This window comes from Anoplolepis gracilipes, chromosome 12 (assembly GCF_047496725.1).
Source record: "Anoplolepis gracilipes chromosome 12, ASM4749672v1, whole genome shotgun sequence".
NCBI lineage: Eukaryota > Metazoa > Arthropoda > Insecta > Hymenoptera > Formicidae > Anoplolepis > Anoplolepis gracilipes.
Genome location: NC_132981.1, coordinates 3,339,293 through 3,362,720, shown reverse-complemented (window position 1 = coordinate 3,362,720; position 23,428 = coordinate 3,339,293). Strand labels below are relative to the sequence as shown.

The window sequence follows — 23,428 nt, the reverse complement described above, 5'->3', positions numbered from 1 at the left end:
GAGATTCCAAGGTTCGATGTCACTTTGATCATATTTTTAGTTGTGCAAAACAATGCGATATATAGCGACATGTCGCATTAATCATTTAGAATGTTACATTTGTTTCTCTCTGAGTGCGAATGATTTTAAAAAGTGAGAAGAATGAGAAGAAATTTATACTTTGCAGCAATATCAATACTTCTTTTTGTTATTTCTTATTATATTGCCACATATTTCAAAAGCGTGATGACGAATATTCACGATAATTCCTCATGTGACATTAACGATCGGATAATGTAATACCGCAGGATGAATCATTTACGGAATTATGTAATTTGAAAAAGTATGCACAAAATATGTTTACAAGTTCGATTCTGAAATAAAACGTCATTTTCTCCGTCTTTCTCGAGCAGCATCTATTTTAGTATCATTTAAAATAGACGAGAAAAATTTCATGAAAAATCGATTGTCAGGTTGAGAAATTAATTCGTCAGACTTTCTTGATTTATCTTATCGTACTTAAAATTTCTCGTGTTGAAAAAGAAACCTATGTAAATTCTAATTTCAACGATCAATTGTAAACACACATAATTAATGAAAATTATTTCGATAAATATACAAGATAATAAAAAATTTTCTCCCGCCGATGAATTTTTTTTTCCATGTCACATCACGCATGAAAGAATCAAGAAACACACCATGTATCGTTCGCTCACTAAGACGTTTGTTGATATTTCCATCCTGGTACTAATTTTCTCGCACGATCGGAGCAACGTACATATGTATTTTTATCGCGACGCCTACATCAACCTACATACGTACTATACTTGTTTATACCGGATTCGCGCGCGACTATTACCGCGATCGATGATCATAACATCATTTGTGCGAAATCTAAAGGAAAGACAACTCCGGCATTTTATCATCGTAAGGGACGCGGATATCGATATCCTTGCGTGTGTGACGCTAACGATCTATTAATACATCCACGCGCCGTCGAACATCTCATTAAACTTTTCTTTAAAGTGCACGAGGTATGAAGGTTTCGTGTGAGATTGATATCACTGATTTTTTTCTCCTTGCAGCCTAGTGTCATGCTAAAGATATGGACGGAAGAATTTTTATCCGTAAGTATATCCTTGCGCGGACTTTTACGCGATACGTCAACAACGCGCGCGCACGCGCACGCGCACTCGGTGTTTGTGCTTACGTGCAAATTGCTTTTTCAGACCATATCGAAACTAGATCCGAAATTTATAGCACTGCACTGCCAAGAAGTAGGTGGAAAAAATTACGAGCAGAGTATGAGGCATGTCGAAGATTTTGTTAGGTAAATTCCTCGTACATTTTGCTATTTATTATTATAATCATCTTTCTTCGTGATATCGCATTTATCCCAATAAACGTATACCTGTCATTATTGTCATTTCCGATAAAGAGAAAGTTACCATAAATTTTAAATATTATTATTTCAAATAATATTACATATTATTATATATTATCATACTATATATAAATTATATTATTTTATATAATGATTTTAATATTGTAAATATTATTATTATATTATATATTTTTAATTTAAACATTATTAAAAATATTATTAAAATGCAAACGATAATATGAACTTCTTTCCTCGATTTCAAATGCGTCATGATATTAGTAGTGCTTCTTGGAAGGTTTCCAGAAACTACAATATTTGGTTTTAATTCGATTATTAAGAGCCTATACATTTGTCTGTTAAACTTGTTTGTAGAAATCTCTTCCGATAGTTACCAATAACATTTTCACTTTTGATTCTTATTACTGCGTTGATATTTTAAACAAATCTTTTATAAACCAAAGCGTAAAAAAGCAAATAGTTTTCTCTTTTCACACATTCGATATTGAATTTGATTTAACGCATAACTAGCAAAAAGGCGCAAAAATAGACGTATCACGCATGGTTCTATATTAGCTGAATAAACCGCTTCAAAAGATGATTGTATGATATTGATAGGGGAAGAAATTCATATATAAAAAAAGTTGCTTAGTTAAAAATATATAAAAGAATTTTATGCTTATACATATTAAATTTATGAATTTATAATAATTTTATAGATATGACTTTTAACACGAAATAAATATTATTTTAGATTGCTTATGTCGTCGGAAGAATTAAGATTGTTTGACAAAATTAGGGTATTCCTTGACGAGGATTATTCATCCGCTGAACATTTCACAGTGAGTTGAAGAATATTTCATATAATTTAATTATAATACTTGATTCTTTAAACAAAGAACAATATTTTCATCAAGATTATTTTATATAGGCTCTAGGAAATTTCTATTTCGTACACGAGTCCTTAAGCGATGTTTTATTATGGGATTTTAACGGTACGTTATGGATAATTTTATTTCCGATAGCTTCAATAGAAATCAATAAGTAATATTATATATTTTATATTTATCCGTATGCGATTTTAGAATGTACTTTTGTACCGGTAAATGGGAAAGAAGTTCATTCTGGCAACATAGAAGCAGTTACAACCAAAGAAAAAGCCAAGTTTCCTCAAGAATTTTTCCCAGAATGCAAATGGTCCAGGAAGGGTTTCCTGCGGACTCGATGGAATATTAGTGGAACAGTTTTTGATCTCATAAACATACACTTATTTCACGACGCGAGCAATTTTATTGCTATGGAGACGGTAAAGAATATTTTGTGACGACTATGATCCTCTATATTTATTGTCACGCATATGTGCGTTATATATGATTTACTTTTTTTAATTTCTTTATAGTTCCCATCGGTATATAGTAAAACGCGCAGAAGAGCGCTCGAGCATACATTAGATAGATTTCATAACGACAAGTATCCGAGTGCGCCGTATTTTTTATTTGGTGACTTTAATTTTAGGACGGACACGGCAAGCGTGATAAAGGTGAGATTCGTCATCGATTACGATAATATTGAAATAAAGCATGGAAGAAATTAAATACGCATTTGCATTTCATATAAACTTATTAACAGCATATTTAATATTTTTAATGTCTTACAAATAAATTAGCATATTCTTTATAATATACTTATTGTTAATAATACACGTAGTCATATTTTATTCTCCGTATATTACGTACATGTATTATTGTACACGCCAGTGAAGCAATTTTATTAAAATCCAATATATTACAGCACTTTAATTTGTCTTTAATAGAAACTGACAGAAGATACTCAAGAAAGGAAGTTATCAAATAAGGGAAATATTTCGAAATTGCAATTTCACAATAGAGACGATGATCTTATATTAACGTTAGGGAAAAAGGAATTTTCACATTACGAACATCAAAACATTTTCATGAAGAATGGCGGCGAATGGGTAAATTACATATTAATCTATTATAATATATGTCATATTTAATCGAGTCAGGATCAATAATGCATCTTTTAATATTTATTTGCAGTTACGTGAGTATGACAAAGAACTGGGAGATTTCGAGGGACGGTTGTTTGAGTTTCCAATCAATTTCGTGCCAAGTTATCCGTTTCAAGAAGATGTCAATGAGCCTGTAAATTACATGCAAACGAGAGTGCCGGCTTGGTGTGATCGGGTTTTGTTGAGCCCCGCTGCGAAAACACTAGTCCAAGATGTATGTATATTTCCATGAAATTTATATTCGTGATCACGCGCGACACGAAACGGTTTTAGAAGTTGAAATCTATTGTTCAACGTGACGCTCGTATTTCTGTGTACGCAGATAGATGATTCCGAGGCAGTGGAGTACGGTATAATCGGTCCAACTACGTGCATGGGTGATCATAAGGTAAGACAAAGGTCTTTCAAAAACATTAGTACATTTCTCTTACATTTATAAAAACGATACTGCGACATTTTTTACTTATTATTATATGCTGGGAACATGTATTTACACACTTCCTAGTTCTTATTCTGATAAACCATTCTTTCGATTATTATGATGCAGCCTGTTTTTCTGGAGTTTCGAATGAATCTCTAAGCACTAAGGTACCTATCTATGAACTGTCTGTCTGTTCTTCTTATCTCTCGAATCCCCCACATCTTTTTCACGTCTCTTTATTCTGTTAGTATTCCGTTATCTCGACAATAAACATATAGGGGCTTGTTTAATGTAGCACTTCCACACTGTAGAGAGAGTATATCCTAAAGTATTTTACTTCCACATTTTTATACTTTTAATCTCATAATTCTTATCAGCTATCACTGTCGTTATCATGGAATAATTGTACTTTTTCAATCTAACGCCGATACGTATAATGCTTATTATTACGCATTTTTCATCTTTTACAATATAATGCTGAACGACATTACATTATACATTATACATAAATATATAAACATTTTGCGAGTATACATAACAATAACACTTGTTACTGCATATTACAATGAGATGCAATAATTTATCGCGTTAGTAACTCTATCAACCACAAAATTAATATTGAAAATACATTACTTTATAAAAGAATAATTTATTATGTATAAAGTATGTAGTTTGCAGGTAATTAATTATTATTATTACAATTTATTTAATTAAATTATTATATAAACATCTTGATATAATTCAGAATAGGAGGATTCTTATCATAACTATCCGTATTATTACTGCAATGCTTCAAATTATTGTAGCTTTAAAATTTCACGGGTACGTTCCATCATACATATCATATCAACGAACTTTACAGATTGAAAAGTACATTATTGTGGCACATTATCATTTCCTTGAAACGTTAGTTTGAGACCTCTTCTCCTCCACATTCATAGAATTCCACACAATACTGATCCTTCATGTATACCATCTTTAACATTCTATCGCAATGACATACAACGATACATAAAGATCCGTTATTTTTCTTGCCATTTACAGCCAGTCTACTTGAAGGCTAGTCTCATCTCGGACGCAGGTATGATAGACTGCTGCAGCTTGCCAATTGCACCTGAGTTTTGCTTCCGAGTGCCCAACAGTTACCCGGAGTTGTTGTCCATGTTGCCTGATTGCAATAGTTACGCTAATGCGCGTGCAGATTTTGTTGATCGTTCGTCTAATCTGTTGCACGCAATACCTATTAAGCATGATCCCTACACGCCAGATAGTATGGATAGTCCGAGTCCGAACGCGCTTATGGCCTCCGGTGAGGTTCCGGATCTAGATGCGGATCACATTGACAGCAATAATGTCACGTCGTCGGCACTGCGATCGATCCAGCAGATGTCGATCGCGTCGAGGCGATTCGATCGAGCCGTCTCGCCGGCTCTACTGAAATCCAGGCTGGAACTGATCGTGCAAAATAAGAAGCACGAGGATGTGGATCTGGATGTAGACATCTCTGATATTAAAAGGAGTCCCAGCGAGTGCCACCTACGTTCCTGGCCCGACGCCGAGGATCGGCACTGGTGCGTGAGAAAGAACAGATGTAACAGCGATGTGTCCTGGCAACGATCCCACGTTCTAACAGAAGCCTGGATCCAAGGTAAGAGTCATCAGGGATATCATTCCTTCAGTAATTTCGCGAATCAATCTTCCTCGAATTCGAGTCATCCGGATGTCGTCGACGGATTACCGCCCGATTTAATCATACCACGAATAGCCATAATAAACGCCAGTAATTTCGAATCAAACGCGAGCTCTGTGTACTTCCACGACGACAGATTGAGCAATTATTCGGAAAACAAATTGAGCGCGTACTCGGATGGTCGCACGAAAACGTTGAGCGGCGAAGCCGTGAGTTCGGAAAAATCGGACGAGATTTGCGATAAGATGGACGAGGAAGACAGTAACAGATTCACTCCGAATACAGAGAGAATAATAGAAATTAAGGGAAAAAATACGTACTCGAATGGTCACAGCGAGTCGAGCAAAAAGTCGTACTGCAACGAAGACAACGGAGAATTCATCGAGGACGAATGCGACATGTGCAACGAGACGAAATGTCAAATAATAGAGACGCAAGCTCTTGTGAGAAGTACACCTTATATGAAAAACGACGTCTTCCATGATAGGACTAATGACGAATTAATCATCGAACGCGATATTCCAAACAAATCTTGCTTCGAAGACAAAAATATGCGATTCACTGAGATCCTGTTGGAGAACCAGCCGAATTCTCAAGCATTACAAAGGATATACCTGAATCACGATAAAATTCACACAGGTCCGGATGGAACAAATATGGAAATCAACGCTAAGCCGTACGAGAGATCCAACGCGCAAACAATGCCTCTCCCAGATGGAGATTGTGACAGTAATGTAATTAAGATATGCTCAGATGTACACGCGGATCATGCGATAAGTCATGATGCAGAGATTATAAGTTATGAGTGTAAACAAAGGATGTGCACCTCCAAGTGCATGAGAAGCAACTCTGTGCACAGTCAGGATATCTGCAGTGATCACGCAGGGAATGTCAGATTAAAGTTGAAAGCTTACAAGGTCACTGAACGATACAAGAGCAACATTATGGGAAAGCGGACTAGGTGTGAAAAGTGTTGTTGTGTAGTATCGTGAGAGAATTCTCACTGCATCTTAGAATCTGTGTATAATGTTCCTCGTTTATTTATTGTATTAGGTTACGTCCGTGAAAATCAAGAACGGATAGTGTGGGTGGTTTCTTTTTTTTTTTTTTTATTCGAAAAATATTACGCGAGCGCAAGTTGGGCTAAAATTGTCGATATTTTTCGTTCTCTGAAATTGACGATCGATTATTCATTTTCTTTTTTTTTTTTTTTTACTTACATAGAGTATTCCTTTGATAAACTTTGTTAAAGTAGTAGTGGTCGAGATAGCATCTACAGTCGCTTAGCATAAGCCTAGAATTTATTTTTAAACAGTGTGCATATTATTTTATCGTTGACGACATGCCTAATTGATTGCAATACATTCTTGAGCGTGTAATTAATAGATTGTATAATTGATGTAATTAATGACAGGATATTACGCATCGCGAATGTGAACAGACTTCCTTGATATATTTCATTGTCGAGGACACTTAGAAACGACATAAGTCTGAGAATAGAAGGATATGATTTTAATCTCTCACGATTTCTCTTGCTTGCACTTTGCGTTTTGTCGCGAAATATAAATTTTGTATTCCACTTTGCATGCCGCGAGAAATATTGTCGGCGTGAAACCTGATGTTTTGCATGTGCATGGTACTTTAATATCGACATTGATTCTATTTCCTAGGAAATAGTACCCGAGTGATACAAAATTCTATTTCCTCTTCCCCTTAGTTGTACTTGTAGATTTATAACTAGTATAATCACACGTTACGTAATGTCACGTTATTTAGAACGTACGAATTTGTCAAGAATGAAGATAGTTATGATTTATGATAGTTTCGCCACAGTACAGTGTCAAATGTAATACGTACAGACTGATAAAATCGTTACCGGTATATGATGTACTTTTACACGAGCAGTCCTATACATGTTTGTCCTATTATGTTATTTTATAGAAAACCGATCGCGCGTGTCCGAAGCCTTGATATGCATGGTCAAGAGTAATCGTTTTCAAGGAAATTATTACCTCGCAGTGTGTGTTCTTGTCCTTGATTCTATTGCAATATACTACAACCTTAATATAATAATTTGATTTTATAGATTTATAGGTGTGAATACAAACACACACATACATGTATAAAGATTCTATTTATTATGTGATCACACTATCATCTCGCAATTTAATAGTATTGTCATCATGTGCCGTTCTTTACTTTTGTTTCACGATAAAGAATTTGATGGTAATATTGCAAGTTTTTTTCTGTTCTTTTTTTTTTTAAACGTTCTACGCGAACGTATCACGTCGTCATACGTACTACACCCTTGCCAAGAAGATATCTATTCGCTGGATTTTTTTTACGAGCACGTTCTAAATGGACACTACTGCCAAAGTTAGATTCGTTATAGCTTGTTAAGTGAGAAGATATTAATTTATGTGACGGACGTCGGCCGCGCGAGAGCGGTAGGAAAGAAATTTGTCTCGTTTATTTTAACGTTATTATGATTGTCTGGGAAAATAACAGGAGAGCGTAAATTGATTTCGAATCTATCAGACGTCATGTCATCACTTATATCGATACGCATGGAAAGTCATTAGCCAAATTAAGTTAACTGAAACGTAAGGAAAAGAAATGGCATTGAAAGTTTTTCAAAAACACAAGACAATTTGAGCTTATTATGTTATGTTAGCGTACATCGCTCCACGTGTATCACGATTTATACTCGTTACTCCTTTATCTTACAATCTTTCTTTTATAGTTAAATTACAACGTAAATATAAGTAGTGAGAAGTTGTTGTCGGAAAAAGAAACGATTTCACGAGAGATTAATCAATTTTGATTAATCCCGATGTATCTGTCCGAGTGTTTTCTTGCCACGAGATGCGAAGCACGTGGAGCAATGTCGTGACAATTGTGACTTAATGCTTATACCTCTCCCCATTCGCGCTGAAATAAATTCTCGATGCGGACCCGCAGAGGGAATTAGTTTTACATCTACGGCAATTGTCCAAGCACCGTATCAATCGATTCCCATTTGCCATATTAGTTTATAAAACGATGAATCTGTGCGCGCGTACGGAACCCGAGCGCAGATTCCGAACGATATTGTACTGCATTTTTGTTTTATTTTCTACCCGCGTAGGCTGATTAGAATGTATCGCGAATTCCTGTCGTATTGGAATTGTACCGTGTAAATAATTGATTCATCGACGAGACCCCTTCCTATATATATCTCCCTCTATTTTGTAAATATAAATTTATTTTTCATACACATACATGAAGAGCTGCTTTATTTATTTGTATCCTTCAGTTTCAGTCTTTATTGCGAATACAATATTGATCTGTTACCATAATAGATATCATTAAATAATAAATATGATATCGGTAAAACATGGAGAGAGTGCATATCTAGCACTTTTTCTTATCTGTTTTCGTACAGTCACCAAAAAAATAATTTTCGAAGATTTTAAGAGATAAATTTCTTTTTATTGCATTTTCTTTTTAATTCTAATATGTTTCATGTAAAAATATATACAAAAGCTAAAATAATATATATAGGATAATAATCTCTGTACGAAAACTATCTCAGGCATTAGTAATAGAATATCTGCGAAAAAAAAATTTATTAATCTATGAGAAATATATTGTTTATTTAAAGATTTGTTTCGAATGACTTAAAATTTTCTGCGTGTGCTTATATTAGAACCATCTGGAATTTTACATACACTAATGACTTAAACACTTTGTCCTATTGTATGTAACGAGCGTCTAAATTAAGTGTGTTGCTACTGTTGAATGACGATTTTACTGCACTTTTTTATTTCGAATACTTATCGATTATTGCTTTATAGTGCGTGTGTATATTTTAATTTAATTTTACACTCCGCACGTTGAATCTGCACTTTTCAATAACCGACGCAGCCGCAAATTTTAATTGTGGGGCGCAGTATGGCAGATCTGAGAGAAATTTTGAAAACAAATATTTTCTTCATTGAGCACACTTTTTCCTTACGCATTTATATTATGATAATTATTATTACTATATTCGTATAAACAAAAATAATTTTACGGAAATCTGACCTCTTTAATATCTCTTTTAAACTTCAACGCTTTTTAGAATATTCAGCAATATATTCTTGCTTATTCTTACTTTTCATATTATTTCTCGCATATTTTTCTTATTATCACAGTTATGTCTTTCATGATCTTTCTCGCGTAATACAATCGCAATTTATATATACCCGATGTTGCGGCGGGTCGTGGTACGATTGTTGAAGAAAAGAAACAAATGTGGTAAGCATTATAGATATAAAATAGATGCACTTGTTTGTGCGATCTGCGCTACTGCGTCTCGAATGCAGTGTCATTAACCATCTTAATACATAAGTATATGAGAAGTTTGTTTATATATTCGATATGTATATAATATGAAAAATGCATATCTGGTCATTTGATGGCTCATGATTTCTTATTAGAACAAATTTCTTGCATACTTGACCGTTCTTCGCACAGTTTATGTGTTTAATCACAGTTATTTGTTGTATTATATATAGATTCGATAATTTTTATTATTGTTTCATGTACTATGTTTAATAATTAAAATTCGATACATGAGACTATAATAAAGTTTATTTCTTTGAGATTAAAATAAGAGGAAAAATATTCCGAGATAATTTTACTATTTTTTTTTTTTTTTTGATAATATAAAAAATTAATCAGGAATCAACATTCTAATTTACCAATTGAAAAATATAAAAATTATTTGAAGACTACTCGCGAAATTGACTTTGTCAAAAATAGTATCATGAGATCTTGGTGTCAATTCGGCTTTTCATAATAATGCATGATAACAGTTGTCACTTAGAAGAATATTGTCGTTCCTGATCGCAGAGACGACGAGGCAAACAGAGACGAAGTCCGGGTTGAGAAGCAGCGAGGTTTTCAACGGCATTAGCAACAACAACAATAATGCCGTAAGGACGATAACAAGATACGTACATACTAAACATGCGGACTCATCGGTGAAGATCTTTCGGGAAACGATGGTTTGATGTCGTATTTCTGGATGACATTCGCTACGTGCAATAATATTAATCACATGCAGAACGATGTCTTTGAACATATAAAATTATTTAATCCTTTTGATAGCATTTTGTCAATCATGGAAAGAAAAGAACGATTTACAGTTAATTCAAATAATCATTAATTATGATATATTGTGGAATTTTTATCGGACACATTAAAGGAAATTTAATTTTAATTCTTTTATATCGCGATTTTAGCGATTTCTAAAAACGTATTCCGGCATTTTATAAAAAACCAATCTCCGTTCATTATTTTTATAGTACATAGAAATTTATCGTCGAAAGGATTAATCGCAACGTCTGTATCCGTCATTGATAAATGATGAAAAGCGATGAATTGCGAAACACTCGGCACGTTTTAGCCGCGTAGGTATCTTAATCCGATCCACCGAATACTATTGCGTAATTCGAATACTATAAATACATTCCACTAGCGTAATCGACAAAGGAATTTGCAAGCATGAATCTAATTCTAACGTTTCGAAGATACACACGTTGCCCTTAATATGTGGTATAACACTTGAGAAATAAAAGGGGCTGTGTAAAACTTTTTAAAGACACGCGCACATGTCTAAAAACGCGTGTATATAAAGACGTTTAAAAGATGTCTTATATATTTGAAGGAATTTTTAGGCCCCTTTTAAACGTCTTTCTTCCATTCTCGTGGACCGTCGATATCGCGTCCAAGCGTGAATTTGCATAACTCGACACAAATTATATTTGACAAGTGTCAGGTACTTAATCATACTCTATTACTTTGACCCGGGTGCTTCCTCACTTTTGCCAAAGATATTATTGTTGGACGCGTTACTGAACTTTCTCTCTCACTGCCTCCGTTTACATGCATTATTATAAAAATTTCGTATTTATTATTGGCGTATTATCTTTCTCAATGGTAATTTTACGAACTGTATAATTAAGTCTGTGTACTTAAATCCAATTGATGTTTGTTTGTGATTCAGATCTTCTGCGATCTTTAGCGTATCTTATTGATTGTTCTCATGCTATTGAACTCGTTACCGTATTTTTTGTAACAAAGTATACGTCTCAAAACAATACACAATCTCGACATTCTAATTATCAATAAGATTACGCCACGTGCATTATACTTAATTTTTTAACGCTCTATAACTTAAAAAAAAAATATATATATATATATAAAATATTGTTTATTATATAAAAAAGAATGATAATCTCTCGTTGGAAAATATTTATTTATAGAGTCGCAAGACTAAAAGGATCAATGACTGTTGGTGAGATATGAATTATTCTTACAGATTAATAGCAATAATTTTCCACAAAGAGTACTTTATACAATTTACTATTCCGAAGCAGATATCTCGACAAAGAAAATGTTATTTTGATGCTATATTACCGCGTGAACATGTCAGAAAAAAATGTTCTCCATGTATCTACACTACATATAATATAATAGATAAACCAATGTCATTTGAAAAAAAATATAAAACACAAGACGAGGAACTTTTATTAATAATTAATAATAAGTTATATAATATGAATATATCTCGAATATGTAAGAGGACGACATAAAAGATATTCGCGAGTCATTTATACTCACGATTCGCTGATGTGCCAATCCGTTCCATCTTAGATTTTTGCACGTTTTAATATAAAAAAAAATGTTTACTCTGCGCCTTTGATTCGCGTGAGTGAAATTTTTGGAGACCTCGTTAAAATACGTACCTTGTACTTAGATTCGTTTGTATTTCGAAGGATCGTTCTCATAAGCAAAGGTGTGTAACTAAAGTTTAAATTCTTCATCTCTTTCTGATTTTACTTCCAAAGAGATGAAGAGGTGAGAATGTAATGTTTATGAGAGCGATTCGCGAAAATAGTGTTGGCGAAAAATGTTTCAAACGAAGTTGAGCTTTTGTTGACAGTTTATATATATAGACGTTATAAAATTTGATATGTCATCTTTCAAAGTGTGTGTGTTGAGCATATTTACAATGGCATTCCACGAAAATTAGCCGATTAATTCGGATCGATGTACTAATATCTTTGTATTGTAGACTTATAAGGTCCTTGCGCTTCATTCTATATAGAAAGTTACAGTAGGCAAGATCTTTTTTCGTGTCGTTACACTTAAATCTCGTAATAGTGCTTCTATAAAATGTTTCCTCTTCCGGAATTCTTTTTGATCATAAACTAAGAATATCTATATATATATATATATATATATATATATATATATATATATATATATGGTGCGCTTCTGACAGTAATGGAGCTAAGTCAATCTATATTCTGATCGTTAAATGCGATTGTCCGTTTCTCAGCTTTAATTCGGAAATTTTAAAGTAGACAGAAGATAGAGAAGCAGGCAAAGATATTTAGCGTTTAAATGTGCGATGGGAATTACGAGCCTTCATTTCCATCGTTTTTACTGTACGTTGTTGAACTCTGTACATGTTGGACACATATACATATATATGATATCACAATAAAATATAATTAAGTCACGTGTGCGATATACATATATATGAAATAGAGAGAAAAAGTAAGTTAAAATACTACGAAGATTCTCCCAGTTTCACACACTTTTTGAAAGATTTAAGTGTTATAAATTTTTACGAAATTGAGAGGAAATTTACTTCTGTCCAATCGTAACAATACGGAACATTTCGTTTTTAATGATGTTAAAATAATCTCTTTTAAATAATGTATCTCGCTTTCGTAAATATTCTATTTGTATTAGCACGGAAAATTAGAATTTAGGAATTTTCTTTCAAATTTTTCTAGAATCAAACTTAATGTTAGTCTCGTAAATGTTTTTTAATTCGCTATAAATCTTGATCATTACAAAAAAAAAAAAAAAGAATTGTTAATGCACTTTATTAATAATTATTTGTACATACATGTGGCGATTATTTCCGAGCCGTGTGAGAGAAGTATTGTTTCTTACATCAAAGCAAGATTAATGTTGTACTTTTATAAATATATACGTACTTACATTTTGTACCGATAAAGAGAGAATATCTTACATTTCGCGCGCGATACTTGGTAATGGAACTATATTCGACGAGGAGAGATAATACATATATTGTACGTGTTTCATGTGGTTGTCATGATGTTTAGGATCGCAATCATTCGCAATGTTATGGAATCGGTAAAAGAGACATTAGATATCGTTGATTATTGTTTCAAAAGTTGAAACAACGCACTCATTTCATGTACCAATATTATAAGAAAGAAAATAAAGTTACGATTCCATAATTTTGATCGGGATATATATTATTTCTCTACCCTCTTTTAATTAAACAGTACTATTAATATAATTTAAATATTTTGAGATTTTATAATAATTATTTTCCTTATTTGTATGATTAAATATTCTTCTTATATGTATGAGATTCCTTATCTATTCGCAAACAGACAACACGCTATGATCTAAATCATTTCTCTTTATCGCTTATCAATCTAGTAATGAAATATTACACAATTTGATATCAATCATATTTTTCATAACTTGAAAAATATAATAATTTATTATACTTTAATAATAACTCTAATTATTTCCTTTTTTCAAAATATTTTTTCTAATTTATTAATTATATTTTCTTTAAGCAAAAATATAAGAATAAAAAAATGAGAACACTGATATAATTATATTATATGTATATCAGTTCAAAAGTGTCGAATTATCATTCGTATCAGGAGTATATGAAATCGTATTTTCGCCAACAGATGGCTACATCGTTGCAATGTAATTGCATTGGAAGGAAGTATAAAGGCAAGTTTACATTCATACGACAAAATGTTTGTGATTGGCTGACAAATAGAAAATTAAAATCTTTACAGAGACTCTAGAAGATCTCTATTCCACAACCAATCACAAATATTTTGTCGTATGCATATAATCGCACCTTAAGGATGCTAATAATAGAGAGAATCCTGAGAAGCCACTTGGAATTACATTGCTTTTGATAAAAGAATTTATTTTTATTTTTTTCCAAGAATAATAAAATAGAAGAAACAATATTTATTGCAAATATTTTTTTGCATTATATTAAAAAGAATGTAGTTCCAGGTAGCCATAAAATAGATGTACGCATCGCTAGTTTAAAAAAAGCGTTGTATGGCAGAAATATTATAAATTTATTAATATAATTTATACATTATTTTAACTGTGCGTAATCTTTTTTCATTTTAATACATGTTATGGATAACAATAGGTATATGTATTATTAGAGAAATTATTAAAATTATTTTATGTATGTTTATGTAAAAATATATAAGTGTAATATATATAGATATAAATTTAATATAAATTATATACATATACATATATATATATATATATGTGTGTGTGTGTTATTAAAATTTTTTTACAAAATTATTGAAATTATTACGCATATATATATATATATATATATATATATATATATATATATATATATATATATATATATATACGCGCATAATTTAAAGGATATTTAATATAATAAATCTCTAAGCTACAATACATGTACAATTAGTTGTATCTTAGAAAATTTCTATTTTTTACAAATAATCGTTAACATCATTGATCTAATTTTTGTTAAAATGTTTGTTCATTATAATAAATGTAATAAGAAAATAGAATCGTTGCATAGTTCGTATACAACAAATCATAAAATTGCTTTAGCTACTTTACGCATTATATTTCGTAATCGCGTTTCACGTTACGCTTTAAAACGCATTAAATATATCTAATAATAATATCATTTTAGTTAAGAAACTTTACATGCATTTTAGAATCACTTTGATGTATATATTTTAACGCGTCAAATTTTATCACATAGTATAATGCATATTTGTTAGCGCGCACGCCAGAGAGAGAGAGAGAGAGCGATCATACTCTCTCTTCTTCTTAACGTCATGCGTTCCGTAGTAAGAGACGGGAGAGAGCGCCGCCTGCGTACGACATACGTGATTCGTGACAATTGTGCGTCATTCATTCCGAGTCCGGTGTTTGGGTATAGCGTGCCCACGTGTCCTTACTCCAGCGCCGGCATGTGCGTCTCGCGTTCGGTCACCTCAAAACGCGTCCACGGTTCTCGCGACGATAATACTTATCATTATTAAATCTATGAAAGGGGGTAATTGACGATGGCTAATATATATGTAAAATAATTCGCGTTGATAATTGATTGGATTGTGGGTGAGAAAAGACAACTTTCCTATTGAGTAACGAAGCGCTAAAAAACCAATATTGCAAAGATATCAATTTTTCGTATAACATTTTGCGAAAACCGGACATTACCTTTTTAACGTCCGTAAAGGTAAGACCCGAGGGGGTTTTAGTGGGTATTCCCTATATTTATAGGGCGAGTCCCACATAACCCGTCGCTTCTCGTACATCGAGTGACGGGTATGCGTAAATGCATTTCCCCCTCGTTAAAAAAAAAAAAAAAAAAAAAAAAAAAAAGTAAGTATGAAAAATTTAATTAATGAATATAACTATTTTGGAATCGACAAAATACGGTAAAAACTATAAATATAATATAAAAATTACAATAGATCTCCATTTTGGAATCGATATTATCAATCTTTTATATATCAAAATATGTATAAAAAGTCTGGCTCATTGATAAGATTTTTAGATAGATACCGCGAGATATAAAAAATATCTTTAATATTTTAGCGATAAGACTAATATATTGCGAAAATATTGCGATTTTTATGACATTGCGGAAATCATATATATATATATATATATATATATATATATATATATATAACTCACCGGGTGATCATATAAATACGAAATAATTAATTATTATACTGCTAATGAATAAAACTCTTTTCAACTCTTAAAACTCGATACTTTTACAAGATAAAAAAAATTCAATTCACGAGCAATAATACATCTTTTATCTTTTAATATGCTTCATTTCTTATTAGGAGAATATATTTCGCAAAGGTATGCTGTAGTAGTTATTATGCACATCAAACAATAATATTATGTCTTCAAATATTGTAAAAAAATCGTCTGTGCATTATGTATTAGAATATATTTTGCGAAGAGAGATCGCGCAGTAATAATGCAATTCATATAAGCGGTATGCTTAAAATATTTTATTTCTGAGTACTAAGAGAATATATTTCACAAAGAGATATTGATATTCAGAATCTATAATTATAATATTCGTAAGGAATCGAACACGGATGTAGACTCTAACATCGGTTTATTTTTAAATCTACAATTTTATGCGACTTTGGTAATCAAAAATAAGATATAATCTATTCACGATAAAAATAAGATATTTTATTTGGCGGACAATTTTGTAAAATAAAATCAAATGAATTATAATCCTTAATTAGAAGTTTTAAAATAATCGATTTATCGCCGTATTCAATAGAGAATAACTAGCCCAACAATTAGACCAAATCAAGATTCTTCTGACAAGTGACACACTGTTAACGCGAAGTAAAATTCACTAAATGCGACTAAAGAGATAAATTATTTTGATTTACAGATTTTTTTCTGAGCGTGCAATTGATAATATTTAATTCTAAACTTTGTAATATTTTATTTTAGAATATACTTTTTTTTTGTGCGATCGATATCAATATCAAAAGCGCGACCAACAAATTTCGCGAATAAAAGATTAATATTTAAAAATTGTAAGTATCATTAATATTAAGTGTTAGTTTAACATCAAATATTATTAACATCGAAATTGAATTTTTGTATGTTTGTTCAATTTTTATCGAATATGTTAATTCAACGAATTTTTGTATGTTTGTTCAATTTTGCGCAACTCTTACAATAGATTATTTTATTATAGATTTACAATAAATATATAATATGTATATATAGGTACAATAGATTTTTTTAACAGACGTACAATAGATACAAATATACATATAATATAATCTATCTTTAATGTATTTTATACAAAAAGTACTTTTTTACATATTTATAGATAAATTAAATTTTTAATTTTTATTTTCTAATTATCTTTTTTTATAATTGTTTTTCTTAATTTTTTATTTGTAAATATTTCTTTTTAAAAAATTAATTTTATTTAATATTAAAATTTAATTTAAATTTAATTTAATTTAAATTAATTTTAAATTTAATTTAATTTAACTTTAAATTTAATTTAATTTTATTATAATTTTATTTTTATTTTATTTCTTTTTATTTTGTATAACTTTTTAAGCTCTAGCAGACCTAGCTACCCTACTTGCTGAATATGCCAGCAAAAACCTAAACGATTTTTGAGGAGTCCTAATTAGAAATTCGCGATAACGCGAGATTTGGTATTTTACAACATATATCTTTTACGCATTGTAGCCAGTATTTGATCACGCACTTTTCAAGCCAGTTGGACCTACCTTTGTTGCTCCTGGCCATATTCATTCTGATTCGATTTTTATGAGCCAGAGATCAAAGAAGAAAAATAATTCCTTCCTATTGCCGGTTAATAATTATCGCCGGCAAATAAAACGACCTATATTTATTTAGGATCGTACGATATTATAATCGTTTTCTAGACGCGTTGTATGTCATTCAGTCGTTTAAAGTCGCGAAAGATAATATAATCATGTATATATCGAAAAAATTATATTCTCGAAATATATATTTTTATAAACTCTCCTTATAGATATGTTCTTAATAAATGAAATATTTTCTTCTTTACATAAAACTTTTTTAAAATATCTTATATATATAAATTAAGTAAAACTATGTATATATATATATATATATATTTAACTTGTCAAAGTTTTAATAAATAGCCAATGTCAACAATTTATAAAATTGTTTCTTTGTAATTATTGAAATTAATGATCTCAAATATTAAATAATATAATGGTAAAGAAATATTCATTTTAGTATACATTCTTACATGTTAAGAATATCTAAAATTACTCTACTCTCTAGAAGATTTCTCCCTTAAACTAATATTAAGAAGATTCTTTTGATATCTATTTTAAAAAAAGATATTATAAGTAAAGTACTCTCTTAAGATGAGAATATAATTTTTTCGATGCATATAAAATATATTAGCATATATGTTAGGTACCCCTCTGTCGGCAGGTCATTAACATCTGTATCTTTAAAATTGTTTTATAAAACTCATATTACAAATATAAAATTGAAATAAATATTTTATGTATACTTTATTCATCATTACATTTTATAATACGTGTCTTGCATAAAATTGGAATAAATATTACATATTCTTATTTCTAAATAAATATTTTTCATTTTCTTTCAATTTATATGTATAACTTTTCTATTTTAACAAAATTTTCTATTAAAAAAAATGAATAAAAAATATAAAATTTTATCTTACATATAATAAAGATACAAAAAAAATTTTTCTATGATTTAAAATTGACTCAGAACTCACTAGAATACGTTATCCTGCCGTCCGAGGGTTAAAGCAACGCATTTTTCTACAATCTACATCTCTATCTACCAGAATCTCTACATAAATTCGTTGCTTTAAAATATAATAAAAGCTTTTTGTCACTCACCGACACTGATGCGCAACAGCGGAGTTGTCGATATTGAAGCTATGTTATCTGTAACATACAAAATAAAATCCAAATTATAAAAGCGATTTTAAATAATTAATATTAAAGAATTTATTATTATACCTAATAAATTTATATTTGATGCGTACAATAATAAGTAGATATATATAAATATGGAATAACTTTGTAAATTAAAAAACTTTCCTTTTTAAATAGAAATTTTTATAAAATTTATACAAAAATCTTTATCTCTGAATTTCATTTGATTAAATCATTCAACTAAAAAAATCGAATTATTTCGTATAAGGCATTTATTAATTAATATACAAATAATATTTACCCTGGGGTTGCTCCGCCGATGCAGGATGCCTCTCCTAGGCCTCCTCCTCCTCTCAGATTGTAAGGGACGTCAGGAACTATTGTTTTATACGCGCGATATAGTTTTTTTAATTTGCTGAAACGGCACAGAAATAAAATCGCGCAATATTTTAAACCGTACGAAAGTAAAAACGCGCGATAGTTTGAACGGCACTTCTGCACTTTTACGCGCGATACTTTGACGGCACTCCCGAATTTCGAAACGATCGAAAATCCCATTTCGACAGAGACCGTGCTCTCAACAACCGATTATCGAGCGTTAGCTCAATATTAACCGCGCGTTCATGTATCTTTCTATACTGAACATACGTCTTACGCGGCCGGCATTCGCCTCAGCCGCGATACTGAGGCGTGTAAACGTTATTGCCCAGTAAGAAATGACGATTGAAAAAATGCAAATTAAACGCCGATAATCGACATCCATTTGGCAACATCTTCCTCAATCAATCGTTTTTCACTGGAAAGCAACGCTGAGAGAATTCCAGTTAGTCGGCATCAAATACGATCCCCGACAACATAATTTCGTGATCGAAATCAGGAAATATCAACGAAAACACGACCGCGATCGCGATGAAGCCGAGAACCGAGAGCCGAGAGCTGAGACGAATGTCAAACACAATAGCACGGTATATGTCAGCAAGGTCGAATGTTATTATTTTATTTCGGAGTCATTTTAAACGTACTTTAACACGTTAAGATTTATCGTAATATTATTACGTATATTATCGTCGCGAGAAACGTGTACAGCGCGCTCGACCTCGAGGTGACCGAACGCGAGGCGCACGTGCCGGCGCCGGCGCCGACATCGGAGTAAAAACACGTGCGCACACTACGCCCGCCGGAGTAAGAATGAATGACTCATGACTGTCGCTAGTCACGTACTCCGTACGCGCCGGGCTCCCCTCTCTTACTATGGAATGCGTGACGTCAAAGACAAGGTCGAGTATGCTCATTCTCTCTCTCTCTCTTTCTCCTCGCGCCAGACAATAACAAATACGTACTATAAGTACTACGCGATATAATTTAATGCGTTGAAATATGTACAATCAACCGATTCTAAAATACATATAAAATTCCTTAACTAAAATAATATTATTATTCGATTTAATGCGATATATTTAAAATACATGAAACGCGATTACGAAATTTGTAAAATACTTCAACGAAAGCAATCTTATGACTTACTGTATGACTATTATAATTGCACGATTTATTTATTATATTCGTAAATAATTATATCAATGATGTGTGTGTGTGTGAACAATTATTTGTAAAAGCAATAGAAATTTATATTATAGATATACACATATATTTATAGACGTATAATAATTAAATATAAATTAATAATGAAAAATATGTACAAATTTACTGCCTGTACTTATTACATTTACTAAATATGTATAACTCTCTGTAATTTTAGAAATTTGTCATATTATATTAAATAAATGTTCTCTCTTTTATCGTAACTATATAATTATTCATTTATATATATATTATGTATGTTTGTTTTTTTTTCTATCAGAAAAAGAAAAAGAAAGAGAGAACAGAACAGATATTCTATCACTAAAAATTAATGTATTAAATACAATTTAATAATATTTTAATATTTGTTTATTATAAAAAAGTTTTTTATTAGATGTGCCTGTTTTTATTATAGCTTATACTATTTAATTTATTCGATTAAAATATGAATTTTTATTAATAAAATATTTTACATAAATATCGGCAATGTACTTCACGAGCAATAATGTATTTTAAAACGCTCGAAAATTCGCTTCTGAATGAATAGGAAAACATGATTCGCGAAGAAGGTATCGCTAAAATCCGCGGGAAGAACGATACCTTCTTCGCGAATCATGTTTTCCTATTCATTCAGAAGCGAATTTTCGAGCGTTTTAAAATACATTATTGCTCGTGAACTATGTTGCCGATATTCTGGTAAAATATTTTATTAATAAAAATTGAACTTTCGAGGATATTAAAAGACACATTATTAATCGCGTAATGAGCATGTCAATTGCATAATCGGCGTTAATTAACATTAATTAATAAAGTTTCATTTCCCGAAATTAATATATCAAACGTCCTGCTATTAAAATTGTAAATTCAAAGCGACAAATAGATGAATTAAATGAGTCAACTGATGAATAGAATTACAGTAAATAAATAAAATAAAATTATATTATAATTATGTATTCATATATTATATAAAAGTTTCTTGCAACAATCATATTGGGTAATTAATTTTGATAAATAATATTTTTTTATTTTCAAATCACGATTAGTTTTCACAGAAAGTGTATCGCATCAACTTTTTTATTAATAATACAAGGATTTATAAGATTAAATAATATAAAATAAATTATTTGCCTTTTAAAAAAGAAAGAGAGAGAGAGAGAGAGAGAGAGAGAGAGAGAGAGAGAGAGAGAGAGAGATTGAGAGAAAATATAATTCATCGTTATGTTTTGTCAATTTTTAATGTTATATATATAATTGTTAATGATAAATATGTATATAAGAAACACATCTTTACATTTGTTTAAATATGAAACATATAATCCAACATATTATATTCTTTTATAGTAACTTTATATATATATATATATAAATACATATTAATAATTTTATTTTATTTAATTATTATAATATTATTCATCAGTTTCACACGTTTAATACATCTATTTGGTTTATTTTAACAACAGAATATGTTTGACACCAATTTCGGCAAAAAAAACTTTATTAATTACTGTTAATTAATGCCGATTATGCAATTAATATATACTCGTACGCGATTAGTAATACGTGTTTTCAAATATCCTCGAAAGTCCAGTTTTTATTAATAAAATATATTACATAAATATGAGCAATGAACTTTAAGAGCGGTAATGTATTTTAAAACGCTCGAAAATTCGCTTCTGAATGAATAGGAAAACATGATTCGCAAAGAAGGTATCGCTAAAATCCGCGGGAAGAACGATACCTTCTTTGCAAAATATGTTTTCCTATTCATTCAGAAGCGAATTTTCGAGCGTTTTAAAATACATTATTGCTCGTGAACTATGTTGCCGATATTCTGGTAAAATATTTTATTAATAAAAATTGAACTTTTAAGGATATTAAAAGACACATATTATTAATCGCGTAATGAGCATGTCAATTGCATAATCGGCGTTAATTAACATTAATTAATAAAGTTTCATTTCCCGAAATTAATATATCAAACGTTCTGCTATTAAAATTGTAAATTCAAAGCGACAAATAGATGAATTAAACGAGTCAATAGATGTATAAAATTACAGTAATTAAATAAAATAAAATTATATTATAAATATACTTATATATGAGTCTCTTGCAACAATGATTTCGGTTAATTAATTTTGATAAGTAATTTTCCTTTTTTTTTCAAATCATGATTAGTTGTTACAGAAAGTATCTCGCATCAACTTTTTTATTAATAATACAAGAAATTATAAGATTAAATATTATAAAATAAATTGCTTGTTTCTAAAAAAGAAAGAGAGAGAGAGAGAGAGAGAGAGAGAGAGAGAGAGAGAGAGAGAGAGAGAGAGAGAGAATATAATTCATCGTTGTGTTTTCTCAATTTCTAGTATATACATATAGTGGAGTAATATATATATAAGCACAAAATTAAATGATTTTATTGAATGATTGAAAAGTTATATTTTATATATATTTATATTAGAATATATATAAATACATATTATTTATATGTATTTAATATAATTTTATTTTATTTAATTATTATAATTTTATTCAACAGTTAGACACGTTTAATTCACCTATTTGGTTTATTACAATTTTAACAACAGAATCCGTTTGATATACTAATTTCGGGAAAAGAGAAAACTTTATTAATTGTTGCTAATTAACGCCAATTATGCAGTTGGCATACTTGTGCGCGATTAGTAATATGCGTCATTTAACATTCTCGAAAGTTCGTCTTTCTGATTTTTATTAATAAAAC

General features: G+C 30.6%; 1 protein-coding gene across 1 annotated transcript in view; it reads left to right on the top strand.

Moving 5' to 3' along the window:
• Positions 1-8,763, top strand: part of 5ptasei (inositol polyphosphate-5-phosphatase A) — a 34,676-nt gene extending 25,913 nt beyond the window's left edge. The window contains exons 4-13 of the mRNA XM_072903843.1: positions 1,065-1,106; positions 1,209-1,309; positions 2,115-2,202; positions 2,292-2,355; positions 2,446-2,666; positions 2,760-2,900; positions 3,174-3,335; positions 3,421-3,606; positions 3,715-3,780; positions 4,858-8,763. Coding sequence (XP_072759944.1) covers positions 1,065-1,106; positions 1,209-1,309; positions 2,115-2,202; positions 2,292-2,355; positions 2,446-2,666; positions 2,760-2,900; positions 3,174-3,335; positions 3,421-3,606; positions 3,715-3,780; positions 4,858-6,495 — 2,709 coding nt within the window. The 3' untranslated portion in view covers positions 6,496-8,763. The remainder of the gene's footprint in view (positions 1-1,064; positions 1,107-1,208; positions 1,310-2,114; positions 2,203-2,291; positions 2,356-2,445; positions 2,667-2,759; positions 2,901-3,173; positions 3,336-3,420; positions 3,607-3,714; positions 3,781-4,857) is intronic.
• The last annotated feature ends 14,665 nt before the right edge of the window (positions 8,764-23,428 follow it).